Genomic DNA, 19,597 nt, shown 5'->3' on the forward strand with positions numbered 1-19,597 from the left:
ATTCCAGAGATTTGCCCAGGGTCACACAGCTAATGAGTGGCCAGTTGAGGCTGGAATAGTGGTCTGCCTGCACAACTATGATTTTGTTGCTATGCCCACTGGATTCATGAAAGCATTTCCCCAGATGATCTTCAGTGTGTCTTACTTGTCATGGTTATTGATGGTCAGGCGTCTATGGAACAGCCTGGGCATTGGGATTCTTAGAAGCTCCCTAGTTGATTCTAAAGTGTGCCAAAGTTGGGAACTGTTATCCTAGAGTGAGGGGTCAGCAAACTGTGGCCCACAGGCCAAAGCAGCCTGTTTTTGTAGGACCCATTAGCTCAGCTTGGTTTTTACATTTTTTAATGCTTGGGGAGAAAAAGATATTTTTAATGCTTGGGGGAAAAAAGACTATGTTTGAAAATTATTGGAAATTCAAATTTCAGTCCCATAAATAAGGTTTTACTGGAAGACAGCGACATTCACTCATTTACATATGGTCCATGGCTGCTTTTATTCTACAAAGGCAGAGTCGAGTAGGAAAAATAAGACTCTATGGCCTAAAAAGCCTAAGATATTTACTACCTGGCTCTTTACAGAAGTTTGCTAACCCCAATAACAACAGTTTCCATGACCACTAGGATGATAACCACAACTGCAATGCTTCATTTGGTGTTATTTTGGGGCTGTTTCATTCATATAGATATATCTTCCCCATTTGTGCTTGTACTTCTCCTTGAAAAGTGGATAGAGGCAAAATGCCAGATCTTGTGCCTTCCCATCAAGAAGTTCACTTCGAAAACCCTTGCACAGATTTTGGGCACTCTCCTCACCTTTGGTACTTAATTCCCTCCAAGTTCCTGTCAGTTCCCATCAAACCTGCAACAAACAGGGGCACCTGGGTGGCCCAGCTGGTTAAGCATCTGCCTTTGGCTCAGCTCATGATCTCAGGGTCCTGGGGTCGAGCCTCAAGCCTCAGCCTCACATAGGGCTCCCTGCTCAGCAGGGAGTCTGCTTCTCCCTCTCCCTCTGCCTGCTGCTCCTCCTGCTTGTGCTCTCTCTCATTCAAATAAATAAAATCTTAAAAAAAAAAAACAAAAAAAAAAAAAAACTTCAACAAACAGATTCCAAGGGCACTTCTCCAGGAACCTGCTGGCTGGGGCTCTGTGCTTGCAGGCAGCTTCCTTCCTCCTTAGAGCTGACTGGAGGCAACAAGGAGTCCTTGAATCATCTAAGGGTCCTTCAGGGGGATTAGGCATGGCCAACGGGGCTGCCTAGAGCGATAGCACTCCAGTATCTCCTGGCCCTTTTGTGCAGAGCCTCTGAGCCCCACCAGCCAGGTTTCTTTGTATGCAGACCAGGGTTGGTCCACTATCAGGAGGAGGTTGCCAGCAGAATCCTCTGAAGGCTGGGCCTCTTAATCTCATTAATATCCTGATTGTCTTCCTCAATCTAGTGGCAGCCGATAGGGTGGTACCGTAAGATAAAATGACCTTCAAATTTAGCAGATAAAATAAATGGCTGTCAGATAAAGTCCTTAGGAAGGGGAACACTGGAGCCGGGTATAAGGCTGAACTCCAAGCCAGTACAAAAGCATTTCCGAAAATACCAGATGTTTCAAGGCAGGACTTGTTTCTTTTCTAAACTGAAATAATCTGCTACTTAGGGACAATAGGGTTTATTTACTATGGGGACCTTTGCCGTGGAGATGAATATTTTTACAGCTGCCCTCATAAACCCCCGCTCCTCGTCTGCGGCCCAGGGAGGGGGCGGAGCTCCAGAGGTGAGCTGAGGTGCCTGTGCTGTCTCTGAAGCCCCATTAAGTTGTTAAGGCATTTAGTGCCCCAGACAGTGCCGACTGCAAGGGCAGTTCAAATCCCTGCCCAGATGGGGATGGGGTCGTGAAAGAGGAGGCTTGAATTTCTCTCCAGGGCAGGGTGCAGAAGCTTCCTTGGTCAGGGGCAACAGTTGGGGGGGGAGGGGAAGCAGTAAACTAGCCAGACTTCGAGACCCCCATCCTTGGCCTTTTTGTCATTCAGAGGGGAGCAATAAGAATGTGGCAGAAGAAGGGATTGTGGGGGTATTGTGTGTGTGTGTGTGTGTGTTGGTTTCCATGCCTGCAATGTTCTTAGCATCTGCCTAAAGCAGAGAGATGGTCAGCATGTGACAGTTCAAAACCTGTCTCTGCCACCTACTAACTATATGAACTTGGGCAAATCATGTGTATTCTAAATCTCTCCCCTTCCTTGATCGTAGAGTGGGGGTACAGGGACACAGGTTTCTACCCTTACAAAGTTGCCATGAGGATTAAATAAGATGATGTATGTGGGTTGCTCAGCCCAGGGCCTGGGACTTGGGAAATACTGAATCAACACAAGACGTTATAGTTATTCATGCGTAGCCCTGACGCTTCCATGGGGCACCTTGGAGACATCCTGGGGGTCCTCCAGATTTCAGCATCAGGGAAAACAGCAGGAACCACACAGATATCCTGGCCCAGAGTTTGGTTTGTCTATAACCCTGGCTTAGATTCTTGTGGGTGACTTGGAAGGACATGTGAAAGGGGCCAAGGGGGACATGGGCGGCAGGATTCTCTGGGTTTCAAGCTCTGGTCTGTCAGGGCAATCAAATCCACTGGGCTTGGAGAGGGGGGAATAGAGTTTGGAGAGAGATAGGAGTAAGCAGCCACAGAAATAAATGTCCCCACTTAAGGAGGCTGTAGGTCAGGGTAGCCAAAGATTCTTCTGGAAAGGCTTCCTCTCACCTCTATGCCTCCCTTTCTTTCCGGGAGAATGAACCTCAATCTCTTCCTCAAAAGATGATACGAGAGTGAGGACACTATGTGTGGGGTGGGTGAAGGCTGATGAAGACCTGCTGCCCCTTCCTGGCTGGCACAGGGTGGCTAGGTGAGTTTGCGGCAGACCGGAGTAAAGGGTAGGGTGAGCAAGGCCGCATGGCTCATGTGGCTGGATCCCGAGGCTTGGGCCAAGGCTAGCCCCACTTCCATTCCACGCCAACTTCCTTCTTCTCCTCCCTGGGCCAATCAATACAAACACCTGTCTCCAACCAGTCTCCTTCCTTGCCACAGCCCTGCTCTCTGACCTTTTGGGGGCCTTTCTCTTGATTCCGCTCCAGAATGGAGGTAGGGGCCATCACTCCGGGTGGACTCAATGGCCTGAGAATGGGCTGTCATGGGGCCTATAACCAGGGACAGCTCCTGCTGGCCAGAGCTGGAATGGGGGGGTGGCGCAGATAAAGGCCTTCCAGGCTGAAGATAAATGGCTGCCTGCAGCCTGCTACAGTAACTTCAGGCCCCCAAGAAGAGCAAACAAAGGGTGCCCCTGTGACACTCACTGGAAAGATGAAGGCCCATCAGCGGCAGCCAGGCTGGTTCAAAGCCCCAACTTAATTGTCAATTAAGCATGCATAAGGGAGACAAAGCCATGACAACCCAGGGCTGCATGCTGGTGTGTGATTGTAAAGCCGGGAGGGGCAGCGCTGAAAACAGCTGATTCTGCTGACGGTGTGTTTGTAGGACGCCTTGTAACCAATCAGCCGCTGACAGAGGCAAAGTGTTCCTCCTGCAACTCCTATTGTGCCGGACATTCCAGCGCCAGGGTCACACTGTGGTCACTGTGGGCGAGTGGGCCACAACGCCCCGAGAGTGGCTGGGAGAGAAGGGGCTCGTTAGAGACGGGATGCTCTCCTCTCCAGGAAGAAGGTTCAAGGGAAAGATTTGTCTCTAAGGTGACTCTAGTCCTCCAGGCTCAGAGGCTGTGTGCGGAGGGGAGGGAGTGTGAGGGAACGGGCCTGGGTACTCGTTTCCCCGACTTAGCCTTAGAGGGTGCTGGTGCCAATGCTGACTCTGGGTGTTGCACTCTCCTTGGCCACCACAGAGCTCTTTTTGTTTTCTGCATCCAGGTACATCTTGGGCTTGGCTAGAGACCGTATCTTGGTCGCAGGACCCATGATAGAAGTGCACCATCCCGAGTGTGGGGCTCCAGCCTGCTGTCTGCCTAGCCCTGGGTGCATTCCCTAGGAGCCCACCTGGGGGCCTGAGAGGGGACAACAGTCACTCCTTCCAGCACCCTGCACCCCAGGGCCCAGGCCAGTCCTGGGCCCGGGGAATATGTCATCACCTCTTGGGGATAATGCCCCAGGGTGTGAAAGTTAGAAGGAAATAGATTTCTGCTGCCTTTCTTTCTGCTGCTGCTCGTAATAACGAGAGCAATAATAATAGTCGTCACAGCTTATTGGGAAAGATGGTGTTTACACATTCTCTCATTTAATCCTCACGTGGGCCTGATGAGGTAGGTCCTGTTGCTTTGTTTTACAGACGGGAAAGCCAGACCGGGAGAAGCGTTGTGACTGGGTCATGCTGTAGTTACAGCGATCAACCTGGCTGGCTAGGTGCAGGATTCAAAGCCGAGTCTGGAGAATCCACTCTCCGGATGGGGACAAGGACTATCTTGATGAGCCCCGAGTGGAAATTCAGGCAGAGGGGAAGGCAGCCACTGAACATATGCAGTGTCCCATAATTATTGCTCCATAAATTCGAGTCTCTACAAAGACCCATGAAGCCCCAGAACACAGCCTTGGGCCCTAGATGGTCCTGGGCCCTCCGTGCCAGCACGATGTCTTCCCAAGGAGGCAAGAAGCTCCTGTGGGCTCGGACACAAAAGCATCCATGCTGCACTGAGCGGGGGTCAGCAGGCCTGAGTTCTAGCCACATCAGCCACCATCACTGTTAACTTTGGCAAGTCATTGCTTCTTTTGGGCCTCAGTTTCCTTCTTTGAAGCTCCTCCCAGTTCTAGCATTCCATGAGTTTTAAAATCACGGAATGGACCCCTGAAAACTCACTTCAAGGGGGCCATGCCTTCCCAGACTCCGATCAGATGGCTCTCAAGCTGTATTTTGCACCCACTCGCTCAGTTTCCAGTACCTGCCTCTGCTCCTCCAGCCCCTCTGTGGGTCTCCTGTCGGTATACAGAAGGCCTGTGCTAACGACCCCGTGGTGACCTCACCACAACCCCAGCTTGTCAGAAAGCTGCCTGGTCTTTGTTTGGCTTACAGGCTCCCTGACTTTGGTGTGGAGATCACAGGTCCCAGCACAATAGCCATTGTCTTCTCAATAATGCCCCTTGCCCCAGCCACGCCCCCCCGCAGCTCCAGATCCAGCTCCGTGGATCACCGCGGGCGGCAAGTGCCCCAGTCCTGCTCTGAGCCGTTCACCACTGCCTTCAGAACCCTGTTTTGAATTTCCAAGAAGAAACGGAGTTATTCTGCCAACAGGCTAGTGATTGTTGGGGGCTTCTCTGCCTCTCAAGAATAACCTGAACTTTCTCCCCATGTGACTGAGCCCTTCCCTTCTGTGGGAGTGGGATCCAGCCCTGGCCCATGCTTCATGCTGGACAGTTTCAGACTCCCAGAGACCCTGAAAGCAGTCACGCTGTGGGAACACAGTGTGGAACAAATGCTCAGCCTGGGTCCCCCAATAATTAGGCCAGCTTCCGACCTCAGGCCTCTCCCGGCAGAAGAGCAACCAGCAGGCAAGGAGGGCAACAGGCTTCGGAACCCTGAGTTGCAAATGGGACTTGGTTCTCCTTTTGCGAGCCCTTCCCCAGAGCAGGTGGGAGACCATGCCATACTTCTACACGGGCACCAAGCCAGCCTCAACAAGCATACCCATTCTGGGAAGCCAGCTTTCCAGAAAGGACAGAGCCCTGGGGGAGAAGTGCTCACCCTCAGACTATGCCCGATGCACTACTCAGCATCTAGGGGTGTTTTCCCACAGTGAAGATGTAGGCTTCCATCCTGACAAGCCCACACCCCACAGCAGAGACACCTAATCCAGGCTGGGCCCGGCACACAGTAGCACACTGTAGGTACTCAATCAGTTTTGGCCAGCTCATCACCGCAAAGATTTTAAGTGACTGACTTCTAACTCTGGAAGAGCACTGAAGCCAACAAGCAAAGACTGTCAATAGACTGGCCCTTCCTCAGAGACCCCTGGGCTCTTCCTGCTGAGGCTGGACAGGGCCCTGGGGTGGGTTGTGGGTGGGGTGGAGGTGACCCCTCTGCCTGCAGTTTGGACCTGGCATGTTAATAAGGCAACCTCTCCGTCTAAACTGACAATTGCACTGACTTGCTGAGTCAGCAGCCACACAGGGAGAAGAGAGGCGACTAGAGAAGCCTGGAGAGAGAGGATCCCTGAAAGCTGAGCAAGGACTCAGAGGAAATGTGACCACGACCACACACTATTTTCACCAGAACATTCTGGCAGTGGGAGGGGGCCATCCCTAGCACCATCCCACCATTTCCCCCTCTGAAAAATCCTGACCCAGATGAGCCCTATGGGGGAGAAACAGGATGGTTGGGTTGCCGAGGCAGTGGGGCCTGGGCTGGGCTTACCTGACAGTTTATTTGGAGGAGAGGTGCTGGGCTGGTGGTGGGGAGAGCCATGGGAGAGCAGGGGGTTCAGATTGTGCGTCTGGTTGGAGCTGTAGGCATCCATGGCCAGCTTCTGCCGGAATGCCTCCTCCTTCCTGCGGTTTGCAAACCAGTTGTAGACACGGACCTCAGTGACCAGGTTGGAGCCCAGGCCGTGGGCTTTGGAAGGGGAGACACCTCGCTGCAAACACTCTGCCCTGAGGATGGACAGGGGGTAGATGGTGAGTGAGGGTGGCCAGGGGGAGGCTTGCTGGTGTTTGGCCCCAGACACACAATCTCAGTGGTGTTGCTCAGGAGGGCAAAGAGGCCAAGGACAGAGTTGGGGCCTGGGGAAAAGCCTGTCCTGAGAGAAGTCTCGCCTAGTAGTTCCCTGATGACATGGCTGGAGTGAGGGGCCAAACACAAGGGCCACACAGGCTCTATGGCCCCAGTAGTGAGGGGCTGAGGCCTCTGGTGTGGCTTCTGACAAGAAGAGAGCAGTCAAGAGGCAGGTAATACAGAGAGAAGATCCAGACTGGGCCTCTTGACACCTTATGTTGCTATTAATCTCTTCTCAACCTACAAAAGGTGAAGTTCTTCACTAGCTCTGTCTGAATCCCTTCAGAGGGACTTCTGGTTGTTTGGGGTTTGGATACCCCCCAAAAGGGTGCCAGGGAAACCACATTCCTTATCTGTGCCACAGGAATCCTCTTCAGAGGACAGGCTGGGTGAGGTGAAAGGAAGATACACAGAGGTATCTTCATTGCTGGTAAAACCCCAGTGCCAGGTGTGAGAGGGACTCAGACACCACTGGGTGCTGGGGGGCTTCTCATTAGCAATGGGACAGAGCACAGCTTGGGGACTCTGTGACATGTCCTTTCCTGGCCTCACCTCCCTAGCCAATATCTATATATCTATCTCCAATATCCTTCTGTTGTCAGAGCCAATCTAGCCCAGAGATGGACAGATAGCCCATAGGTCTTGGCCAGAGACTTTTTATTTTTTGTTTATTTATTTTCTGAGGGCGGGTGGTGGCACGTGCATGTGTACAAGCCTTCCCACAAGCAAGGCAGGAGGGGCAGAGGAGTGGGAGAGTGAGAACCTCAAGCAGGCTCCACACCCAGCAAGGAGCCTGACATGGGTCTCGATCTCATGACCCTGAGCCAAAATTAAGAGTTGGACGCTTAACTCCCTGAGCCCCCCCCCCCCCAGGCACCTCCTTTGCTTTGTTTTTTTAAGATCAGGCTTTGCAGCAAGTCAAAGACAATGCTGGAGCCAGGGAAGATGGCAGGAATGAAGAGGGGAAAAAAGATATCTGAAGGATTTCTAATACTTTTCTTTAAAATTACATATAGTTGTTCAGATACTAAAAGAACAATAAGCAGTGTGAGCAGAATGGATTGGATAGATCTGACCAGTTCTTTTCTGTCAAGTTCCTTTTGGATCAATGATTGTACAACGATTGGTCAAAGCCAGAGCCAGTCTATGACCAAGGTACGGTTTCTTCCTGGTCTGCACGGAAGTCAAACATATGATGCTATTTCCACTGGCATCATATTTTAAATCAGGCTTCTCCAAAGTATCTTCCCTTCAATAACAGTTCATAGTATAAGTATCCCCCCAGAAAAAAAGATTCCATGCCTAACAATCAATAAAGCTAAGAAAGTTTCTAGACTCTAGGTCTCCTCAGAGTCTTTAATATGCTAATATACGTTATGACTCTCCAAGAGGAAGCATGCACCTGGTGTTTCTCAAACTTATTTGTTAATAATTTGAAGTCAGGGGCAGCCCCGGTGGCTCAGCGGTTTAGCGCTGCCTTCAGCCCAGGGCCTGATCCCGGAGACCCGGGATCGAGTTCTGTGTCGGACTCCCTGCATGAAGCCTGTTTCTCCCTCTGCCTGTGTCTCTGCCTCTCTCTCTGTGTATGTCTCTCATGAATAAATAAATAAAATCTTTAAAATAAATAAATAAATAACTTGAAGTCAGGGTGCCATAGAACACACTTTGGGAAACCCTGCTGTAGCCACACTTAGCTGGATAACCAGTACGTCAGTATCCCTGGATTGAAGGGATGGATTTCAGGTCCATGTGCTTGCCCACCTGCTCAAGTGAGCTTCTGGTGGTGTTACCTGTTGCACTCCTCCACTAAGGCCTCCCTCTCTTCCTTGCTGGGGTTCTTTTGCCGGTCGTAGGCCTGGTACAAGATTTGCTGGGATGCGGGCCCCCATTTGAACCGGTTGCGACGCATCTTCTTGTTGGCGGGCTCAGAGCAGGCGTCATCGGACTGCCCAGGCCCCTGGCTCTGTTGACTGAACTCTGGAAAGAGAAACAGCAGCTGATCCTGACTGCTTTTGTCTGTCATATTTCCAGAACTCTGGACTGTCTGGTTGAATTCTGAAAAGAGAAAGGAGTAGATTTGATAGGGTCTGTAGCCTTCACTTGGCAGACAGACAGACAGACAGACAAAAACACCGTTATTCCCCTCCCCTAAGTTTTGCCATCGGCAGTTGTTGTATGTGTGTGCTAGTACAGAGGGGGAAAGCCCACCACAGGCCCCCTCACTGCCCACCTCAGTTTGCTCCACCAAAGCCAACCCTTTTCTCTGTTTGAAGGAGCTCAAATGTGGCCAACCATTGTTTTAGTGGCAACGTGTTTTCGTTGGCTCACTGGCCCTCAGACATGAAGCAACCCTCTGGAATCCTGAACTCTTGCATTTTGGCGTCCAAGAGGATGAGCTCAACCATGTCTTGGGTCTAGAGGTAAAGGCTCAAAGGTAAATTTTCACTTAGACAAAATATTTAGAGACTAAAATAGGCTCTCCCCTCTTCCCCTCTCTCCTCATGTATCCTAGGTATCTACATTATGATGTTATGCTCTTAGAAACACCCAAGACCCAAAACCTGTTCACTATTACTTTGAAATAAATATAAGTGAAGTTTTATAATAGAAAGAAAAGAAGCTCTCTGGTTTCAGATAACTTCAAAGGCAATGGTGTGTGTGTGTGTGTGTGTGTCCAGGGGGTTCATTTATGAGGGGAACAGCTGGTGAGGGAAAGGTCTTACAGATTTGCCTACACTTCTGAAAGATGGCAAATGCAGAAGACTGCAAACACAGGACCTTTCTAGCAATGGCATTTCATGAGTTGGACAAAAATAAATGTAGATGAAGTGCTGCTCCCTGTCCTTCCAATTCCCAGGATCCAGGTATATAGTGACCCTCAATATATTTTTTGTTGAATGAATGGAAGAAAGGTGGCAGTTTGCCCTGTGGGGATACCCTAGCTCATATGGTTTAAATGAGATCTAATATTTACTTGTGGGATAAGAGAACTTTGTTATTGTCTTCCTTGTATCTACACAAAGCAGGGTTTGGAGTCATTAGTTCCATTTTACAGATGAATAAGCATAGAGGCCAAACACCTTGCTGAGCAAGGACACATAGCAGCTTCATTTCTTAACTCCTGGTTCCTATCTTCTGGACCTTGATGTTTTTCTTTCTTGGTTCTTGGAGTTACTCCTACAGTAAATTCTCCAAGGTTCAAAGTTGGGCCAATATTTAATGCTGGAATCCCCTCTATGACACCTTACCACAGGGACCTCCAGTGATGGGGAACTTACTACCAATCTTAAGATCCATTTCCACTTTGGTCCATCCTCAAACAGTGGGCCTCTAACCAGCCTGGACTCAGGACTCAGTTACAGGTGGTGCTGGGCTTTGTGTGAACTGGTTGCTGATGGGCCAAATTCTAAGCAGTCTCCTTGATGGATGGACTATGTCACTGGGGCCTTCGATTTGGATGATTCTCAGGCCACTTACGGCTCTGTGTTCACTGATTCCCAACAACTGTTTTAGATATCCTGAGACAGTCTCTGCTAGATCTATTGGCAGGAAGCCACTGCTTCAGTTGGCTAATGGAGGACCCCAGCCGTGTCACCTAACTGCCCCCTCTCGCAGCTTCCCTGCCTGTGGGGTGGGACCGGATGAAAACCTAGTACGCATTCAGTAGTCTTTCAGAACATCTACTTTTAGTCAGGATGATGATGGGGACCCAAATTCCTAGGGAGGCCATGTTTTCCAAAGTGCTTTCACACCTCTTATGTCATTTGGTCTCCATGGCCACCAGCTCCTACAGTTATCTTAGGGACAGTAAGAGGGAGAGAAAGAAGCTCCCTGCTCAGATGAGGTCTGTCTCAGGGTCTTCCTTCCTCCCTGTGGCCCTGTGGCATCACCCTGAGTAAGAGCCAAAGCTTTATGGATAATCCCAAGGACCCAGGACCCACATGAGGCTCTGTAATGACAATGAACCTATACCGAGGGGAGGTATCATACAAGGTCCCCTGACCGTATCCTTCCATCTAATTCTCACACCCTCTCCATGCAAGAAGTATTGTCTTCTCCATCTTATAGCTGATTGAGGTTCACACTGGTTACGTGACTTGCCCAAAGTCACATGGATGTGGGGCACAGGCTAGGACATGGGCCTAGCCTACAGACACTGAGGCTACTTATCAGCAGCCTATGCATCACTTCTTGCTAAAAACCAAAGCCAAATAATACATCCACAAAACCTTAAAAGTCTGACTTGGGTGAAGGTAATAAAACTGACTAAAAACAAACAAACAAACCAACCAACAAACAAAAAACTGATTCAAGTTCTGTCTGTGGTGGATGTGAGGCTCACTCACGGCTGCCTGGAGTGCAGGGCTGCCTCTGTCTGCTGGCCGCCCTCCGACGAGGCAGCCTGCACGATGTTCAGGACCCAGCATATACCAGGATAGGCCAGGATGACTTGACTGTAGGTGCCTGGAAATATCCGGGTTCTGCCCACCTCAGGGTCCTAGCCCCTCAAGTTTTAAAGAACTAGAATTCGTCTCATCCTCCAGCCACCACCACCTCTCCTCACCTTCTAGATTAACAGAGGGAAGCAGGGAGACAGAAAACATTTGCTGCCTAAAAAAATTAACTTGGAGAAGTTGGTTTCAGCAACCTCTTTATAGGCTCGGGAGTCAGCTTGGACAAGCAGATTCTCTATGTGTAGATGGGCCCAAGAATATTATCACTGATATTATCATTTTTAGTTTTTTGAGAAAATTTATGTCCTCTTTTAAAATTCTCCCCCATTTCTCCTACACATTCCATCTCACTTGCTAATTTTTATCCCATGCTTGTGTGTTTTGTATTCATCCTTCAAGAATTGGTTCCAATGTTCCCTCCTCTAAGAAGCCCTCTGTGATCTCTTCAGGCCATTTAGCAATTCCTCTGCTGCCTCTTGTGTACATCTTTATAACAGCTCTTAGAAAGCAGCTGTCATTATTTACTCAAACATGTCATCTCCCCCATTAGGTGGTAAATACTTGTAGAAAAAGCCTGTGCATCTCACAGCCCAGAATAGTGTTTGGCACCTAATAGGTGTTCAAATAATATTTATAGAATGAAGGAATATTTCTTAAGGTTTATGTCTTGTATGGCTTTAAAATGATAATAATGGTAATTTTAAAAATCTCTTGCAGGGACTGTCATATATTTTTGTAAACTATCTCTTCTCAAGCATCTTGAGAAACTTTCTGGGACGTGTATCTTTTTCTATGGCTTCTAGCTGGCCTTTCCTGTATTCCTCTCCTTTCTGAGAGAATTTCCACTGAACACAGGGAAGCAGCTCAAACTGGAGATGCCACACGAGGCTTGGATTGGAGTGAGGGCAGGCCCATGTTCTCTGGCTTTTGGAGACTGTGGCTTCTGAGAATGTTCTCAGACCTTCCAGGAATTACAGAGAGTTGCTTCATGTCAGAAACAAAAATTCTTAAGAATCTGGCCACCTTGGATGGTGAATCAACCCAGAGTTTAAAGGGGGCCTCTTCTCCTATGCAGCAAAGAGCTGAGGCTTTGCTTCTAATCTGTAGATTCATTTAATGCACTAACGAACAGCCACCACATGAGATGGATGTCCAAAAACTTTCCTTCCACTGTGAAGGCCTTTCTGGCCCACGGACACTGAGACAATAAATACTCAAACAATCACTTCAGAGCAGTGTATGGCAGAAAACAGGAATGATTTTTTAAAGCAGCCCTCCAGTGAGAGGGAAAAAAATCCAACCCAGAAAGTGGTAGAAATTAATATCTTGACAAAGACAAGAGGATCCCACGACCCAGGGGATAGTATATGAGATGAGTGGAAGATCATGCAAAATTTTCCTGGGAGAAGGGTCAGATCAAAAGAATTACAGGATAATGTTGAAGGATAATTTCCTAAAATAAAACCAACACATCACTCAAATGCAGCTCAAACTTCCCTATACTTCAACACAAAAATCTCTTGCTATTACTAAGTGGAAGAAATTTTGGGACAAAATGGAAATTTGGGGATGGAAGTGGGAATGACAATTATTAATTAGTCAGAATTGCAAATACAGACTCTTCTACTGGGTCCTGCCTTAGCCAGAGCAGCTTCATCATCAGGATCATTGGCTGAAGTCTCAAAACTACTGATTTTGATCAATGTGAGCAATCACTTTAAATTGCTTCAGGATGCAAGTACACCCTCCACCCCAGTAACAGGGTTGAGTTCTCAATATATCTCCATATACAAATATCTTCTATTTTGTACACTCTGCAGAGGGGAGGAAAAGAACAGTAAGAGTGATCAATGGGTATCGATTGCTACAAAATGTCTTCCTTGGAAACTCCGATCTGCAGTCATATCAAGGGGAGCTGCTTGGCTTACTTTGGGGACAATATTCCACTGTTCCCCACTTGGCTTCAAAGAGAAGGATATTAGAAGCAGACACCAGAAAATTCAAGATACACCGCAGACTCTAAAGGACTTGTCGAGGCAGCTGGATGGGTAGTAAGGGACCATGGGAGAAGAAAATGATAGACGTCAACCCATTGTACAATAACTATGATAACCAAATCCACCTGCCAGCTTCCTTATATTTGCCAAGTGCTATGCAGGCCTTCTTGTTGAAGAGGAAACTGAGGCGTCCCACAGGTTGCAGAGTTAGGGCAAAGGTCACTCTGGGTTGAGGTCAAGGGGGGATTAAAGCACTTACGTCGGAGAATCTCTCGTTGCTTTCGGACGTACCAGGTGTAGAGGGCTGCGCGCTTCTGGGTCTTCATGGGGGTGCCCTTGTTGAGATGCTGAGAGAGGTGGGACTGGTTGAGACCTGTGACATCGACCACTTCCCTCTGGGGGATGTTGTGTTGCTGCATGTAGCCCTTGATCATTTTGGCAGCCCTCCAGGGGTCCTCACTAGACAGATAAGCAGATGGTTAGGATTCTGGTGGAAGAGGCGTGGGGAGAAATATTCTCTTTTTAGGGCTTTTACCTAAACTTTGTGCAAAACTCTGATCTTCACCTATTTCTCCAGCTGTCCAAGCTACATCCTTGGGAGAGAGGTGAGGCCAAAACAGAACCTAAATAAAAGGGAGATGAAAGCTCCTATACAGTACGCTCTGTCCTTCTCATCTGAGATCAGGAGGGTAAAGCTGATGATGACTTCCCATCTTCAGGGATGGGAAAGCACTACCAACACTCTCATTAAGAAGGAAAGCTCCTGTTTTATTTTGCTTTCCTTCATTTTTCTGGAAAGTGAGGGACTTGAAGGCAAGAGGCCTTCTGGAAAGTAGAGATGCCATTAGCTTGGGGCTGGGCTAGCTGATCCTACAATGACAGGGGGCAGCATCAGTTCTGAATCCTACTCTCTTCCACATTAGTTCCCTTTTGAGTGGGTGTCTTGGTTTCTTGTCTTATAAAATTGGAGTGAAACATTTGTGTCCATCTCCTGAGAAGCAAGGAGGATTTCTCAGCCAAATGTTAAACAGTTTTTAGAGTTTCAGAAAAGTTTTAAGGAATACAATGATGTTCCTCCCGGAGTGAAGAGTTGATCCAGTGAGGTGAGGCAAGTTAAAAAAAACAAGATAAAAAAGCCTCCACAGCCCCACCTCCCAGATAAAACATAATGGAAATGAGTAACTTCAATTTCTGAATAAGATATATTAACCATCCCAAATGCCATGGTTTCCTATATTCTGACCTTATCATATCAGGGAAGAAATGTATGTGGAAGACAATGTTTCTCATAAATTTCAAGTGTGGGGTAGGAACTTGCTTACACTTTATATTTCTCAGAAACACAGGTATGCAAAAAGCTTCTTTACAGCAATGTACTAAGGCCTTTGAATTTTATTTATTTAAAATGTTTTCAAGTTTGCCAATATCTTTTCTTGCTTATTAAATAGGTGATTTAAAAGTGAGAGATGTAACTTAAAATGAGAAATTTTTAAAAATGAGGCATAGCATAGAACAAAAGCATTAATACAATACAACCACATATTATAATTGCTTAATACAGCTATATATTTAACTTTTAAAAAAGACCCAGCACCTCTTTACTATATGCTAATGTATATAACAGCCTGATGATAGAACATGAAAAAAAATAAAGGGAAAAATTAGTTTCATATGGAACAATAAAGAATGTGTAAAGGAAAGGACAAAACAGATATACTGTTGCAAATGAAATTGTCATTTCTAAATAGTATCTGTCATATGGCAAATAAAATTGATTTTTGTTTAATGAATTTAAAAATTCAGTAAACATTTTGTAGGCATTTGAATAACTGTGGTTATTTTAACAAGTCTTTGATAATAAATTCGTGAGATCACAGGCTTTGGTAGAGATGTTTTCGGGAAAGACAAACTTTTAAGATTAATTATATATATGTGAATACATTTCTGAAATATGTACAAAGATACATCCAAGTAATGAAACATAATGAACTAACGAAGATAAAAAACGAGAAAACGCAATCCAGTTTCACACGTGGAAAATATCCACGTAGTGCACACATCTGCAGGAACATCAGCGATGGTTTTAAAGCTTACTTCTGGTGAATATTTCCATAGATATTTTTAGGGTGGAAAAATACTTTCAACAGATACAAACAATAGGTTCGAAAGTTCAAAAAAAAAAAACGTGTTTGGATTTTCAAAGTTAATACCGGTTTAACAAATTCTTTTGACTTTTTCTTTTGTTTAAATTTCTTTAGTGTGTTCATTTCATGTGTCTAAGAAACCTAACAAAATAGTATACTGTTCTAAGAGTAGATGGTTCTGTGGAAAGAATAATTAGCTTCACAACTGGGAAGGTAAAGGGGGGGAAACACCCAGGGAAACCCTACAAACTCTCGCAAGCCTTTCAGCCCGCATTTAATGACAAGAGTCGGGGTAAGATGGCGTAGTTACACCTTTACGGCTCTCTGACCACAGGATTCACCTGTATGCACCCGGAAGACCCCAGAGAGCTGGTTCCGTTTGTTCATTTGAAAATACAGATTATATTGAGAGGCTGCAAACCCGGACAAATCACACGGATCCCGAGGAATGCGAGCGGCCAGCGCCCTCCGAGCGCAGGTGTCAAACGCCCGACCCCGGTGCCAGGAGTGGGCCCTGCGCGCTCCTTTTCAGTGACTTCGCTGCCCTGGAGCAGGAGAGCCCTGGACCCCCCCCCCCCCCCCCCCCGCACAGAGGGCCCAGCCTTCCTCCCAGCACCCTCATCTCGGGCTTCCTTCCTTTCCAGACGCCCGGGCGCACCCGCCTGGGGGCCAGCGAGCGAGCTGCTCCCACTCGCAGCCCCGGGCCACCGGGCAGCTCGCAGTCCCCGACCTTCCCTTCTAGGACGTAGACTAGTGTCCAGGCAGTCCGAAAAGAGACTTCTGTTCTTTTCTTTCCGCTTTAGGGGAATGAGGTGGGCCAGAAAGGGGAGTGCTCAGGAGCAGGCGCTCATGGGGCCGACCGTGCAGTGACCTGGGCACCGCTAGCAATTTCTTGAAAAATTACTTTTAATAAAGTCTGAGCACTCCCGACGTGGGGAGGTGGGGGAGGGAAGGCGGCATCCGCCTGGCAAAGAGGGGGGAAAACCCTGGGTCCGTCCCGCGTCTCTACCGCTCCGCTCCATCGGGGAGAGGGGCTCGGCCCTTGGCCTCCCTCCCGGCCCCACTGGAGCCAGGTGCTGGGCGGAGGGCACGGGTCCGAGGCCCGAGGCTCAGGCGGGGCCTGCAGGTGTGCACGGCCCCGGGGCGGCCCGGGCAGCTCGCGCTAGGCGCCAGGGGGTCTGGCGGGGAGCGCCCCGGGGCCCCGCAGCGGGACCCAGCGCGCGCGAGGGCAGCGGCGAGCAGACCCACGTCGGCTTTTGGACTTCCTTCCCCCTCTAAGCTGCGTTTACAACTTCACCAATGAATAACCGGCCTCTCTTTTCAACCTAATCACGACTCTTTGTGTATCTTTCTGTTGATGATTTATAGAAATAAATTAATAACACCCTAACTCCACGTGCTGCCGTTTATGTTACATCTCTGCTGCGTCCGGCCCGGCGCGGGGCGCGGAGCGCGGAGGGGGCCCTGGGTCCTGCCTCGCGCGGCGCGGAACCTCCCGGAACCCGCGCTGGAAGGCGGGCGCCGGCGGCCAGGTGGATGGGCCTGGCCCCACGGGCTTCCCGTGGCAGGCGGCGGGGGCTCGGTTGGACCGCCCGGCCCTGCTCAGCCTCCAGGCCGCCCCCTCGCCTCCCTGCGCCCGCACCCCGGCGGGGGAGAGGCCGTCGCCGCGCGGGGAAGGCGAGAGAAGAACCTCAAAGCTACGAATAGCAAAATACTTTGGGGCGGGGGTGGGGGGGGAGGATAATCTAGAAATCCCCGATTGTCTTTGCTAGAGAGTAAGCCTCTGGGTCCCCAGATGGCAAATTCAAATGCAAGGTCACATCCCGCCCCACACTGCTGCTGCGGCCGTACGACCGGGGCGGCCTGAGTCGGGGCGCCCCTCGAGGTTCCCAGCCCCTGCCCTGAAACCTGGGCGCTCAGGTGTCGGAGGCCTCGCGAGGGACTCGGTCCCAAAGTGACCGGGAGCGACGTGCGGTCTAAGGAAACCGCTCGGCTCCCTGGATAATCAGTAACCAGCTGTCAAAGCCCTAGGCCGGTCGGTGAGGCCCAGCAAAGGATCCCAGAGCCGCCCGCCGGCCAGAATTCCCCCGAGGACGCCGGGTCGTCGGCGGCCACATCTGGAAACGCCCTCCTTTCTCAGACCGCGACCAAATCCGCTGCGAAGGCGGTCTTAGCCGAATTTGCCCCCGGCTTGCTTGGATACGCGATCCGTTTGCCCCGTGCGGGTCCACCGCGGCCCTGCCACACTCAAACATTTTCTTTTGCAAACCTAAACCCGCTCTGGGGATTCCGGATAGTCCTGGGGCCTTGCAGGGGCGCTGCAGACCCGAGTGCCCGCCAAGAGGGCTCGCCCCCCGCCCCCGCCCCCGGGACCCCGGCCCCAGAACCCTCCAGTCGGTCCGCAGAGAACAGCAGGACGCTGCGCCCAAGGCCGGCCCGCGTTTCCCGGGACGCGAGAGGCGGCGCGCGGGAGAAGCGCTCCTCCTGGGCCGTGCGCGGCCCGGGCCCCGAATCCCGGGACACGGCCTGGGGGTCACCGCACCCACTCCACCTTCTCGCGCGCGCACACCTTCCGCCAAGGGCTCCGCCGCTCGGGTTCTCCCAGGCCCGGAGGCCCTTCGGGTCCCGGGCGCTGGCCTGGGCAGGGGTAGATGGAGCTTCGGGATTCAGGGCCCTCCGACTGCGACACTGGGAGGGTCCAGGTGTTGGGAGAGACGCGGAGCGCCCCCCGGGGGACTCTCCCGGTGGGAAACAGGGCCGGCCGCCGCGGGGCTAAGGCACAGGGCCGGTTCCAGGGCCTGGGGCGCGCGCTCCCCAGCCTGGTCCGCACCTACCTGAGCATCCGGTCCACCTCCGCCCGCTGCTCCGCCGCCTCCTCGGTGTTGAGCGCCTGCAGCTCCTTGAGGATGGGAGGGGTGTCATAGTCGTCTCCGTCCTCGGAACCCTCGTCCCCAGACAAGCGGCCCTTGGCGTGGCCGTTGGTGAGAGTATGGAAGACTGGCTTGGTGTCGGGGTCGGCCCCGTTCCCGGGGGACAGGGGCAGCGTCTCCAGCTTCACCCCGAAACTCGGGGATGGCAGCAACTCCTCTAAGGCCTGGACCAACACCTCTTTGGTGACCCCGGAGCTCAGCAGGGCGCTCAGGAGTTCTTGCTGGAGCGACGTGAGCTTGGACACCATTTTCCAAGGACAGAAGAAAAAGGGGGTGAGGGGGTGGGTGAGTGCGAGAGAGGAGGGTGGAGGGGAGTTGCACGAGCGAACCCCAAGTCCAGGAACCCCTCCACCCTTCAGCCTCCAGACACCTGTTACTCCCCGGGGTCCCGGAGTCTCCTCCGAGAGGAGTCAGAAAACTTCTAACTTGCCATGATCTCCACCATTAGGCCATATAAGATATGCAAATTAGTGGGGAGGGCCGGGCTTTCGGCAAGATGCAAATGGTCGTGGGGAGGGGGGAAAAGCGAGAGAGGGAGAGCGTGAGGGGCAGACGTGGAGAGCTGGAGACCCGGGCCGGGAGCGGGGCTTGCCAGGGTCCATGGTACTCACGCTGGGGGGCTGAAGATCTTCTTGTACTGATTCTGTTTATCAGCCAAACTTTAGCTGACCTTTGGACTTGGTAAGCAAGTAGCTCGCAGCCTAGTGCGGGAGGCTCCGGGGCTTTTCCACCCGCCGCGAGTCCACTTTTAGTCTGTAGAGAAGAAACTGCACTTCGGGGGTGCAGGTGAGAGCTGGAGGACGTTGGGGTGCCCCGGGAAGAAGGAGATAGAGGAGGATAAGAAGAGTAGAGGCTTTCTGACGCATCCCAGCCGACGCAGGTGGTGGGCAGGGAGAGCCAGCCAGGCGAGGAGAAGCTGACCCCTGGGGAATGGGCGCGGAGACTCAGGGGGAGCGGGGGTGTCGGGCGGGGTGAGTGTGGATCGCTGCGACCCCATTTAGTTCCATCCGGGCTACTGTTCTGCAGACCCCAGGCCCTCACCAGACGAATCTGGAGGTTTGGATTTGCAGAACTGCCGGCCCCTAGAGCGTAGGCGAGCGAGAAAAGGCCTGGAGAACCTTTGGGAGGAGGCGTCCACTAATTTATGGTCAGGGGAGTAGCCAAAGTTGAGCTCCCCCAGCAGCCGGGGCTGCACTGGCACCTGGCCGGCCGGGCCGCGGGGGAGCTGGCCGCCTGGGCCGCGCTCTCCTGTTTAAACCCAGAATATCAAAGCGCCTCCGCTTTCCCGGCAAAACTACAATTGCCGGGCCTCCCTGCGAACAAG

At 50.8% G+C, this 19,597-nt stretch overlaps 1 protein-coding gene across 5 annotated transcripts in view; it reads right to left on the reverse strand.

The window, feature by feature from the left end:
* HNF1B (HNF1 homeobox B) overlaps positions 1-19,307 on the reverse strand; it is a 55,727-nt gene extending 36,420 nt beyond the window's left edge. For 3 of the 5 annotated variants that reach the window (XM_055326688.1, XM_055326678.1, XM_055326670.1), the window contains exons 1-4: positions 18,178-19,307; positions 13,459-13,658; positions 8,539-8,725; positions 6,392-6,627 (exon numbers count right to left, since the gene is read on the reverse strand). In XM_055326688.1, coding sequence (XP_055182663.1) covers positions 6,392-6,627; positions 8,539-8,725; positions 13,459-13,658; positions 18,178-18,521 — 967 coding nt within the window. In that variant the 5' untranslated portion in view covers positions 18,522-19,307. Of the gene's footprint in view, positions 1-6,391; positions 6,628-8,538; positions 8,804-13,458; positions 13,659-18,177 lie in introns of all 5 variants that reach the window. The other 2 variants (XM_055326660.1, XM_055326654.1) reach the window with 1 other exon arrangement.
* Positions 19,308-19,597: the final 290 nt, after the last annotated feature.

This window comes from Nyctereutes procyonoides, unplaced genomic scaffold (assembly GCF_905146905.1).
Source record: "Nyctereutes procyonoides isolate TBG_1078 unplaced genomic scaffold, NYPRO_anot_genome, whole genome shotgun sequence".
Lineage (NCBI taxonomy): Eukaryota > Metazoa > Chordata > Mammalia > Carnivora > Canidae > Nyctereutes > Nyctereutes procyonoides.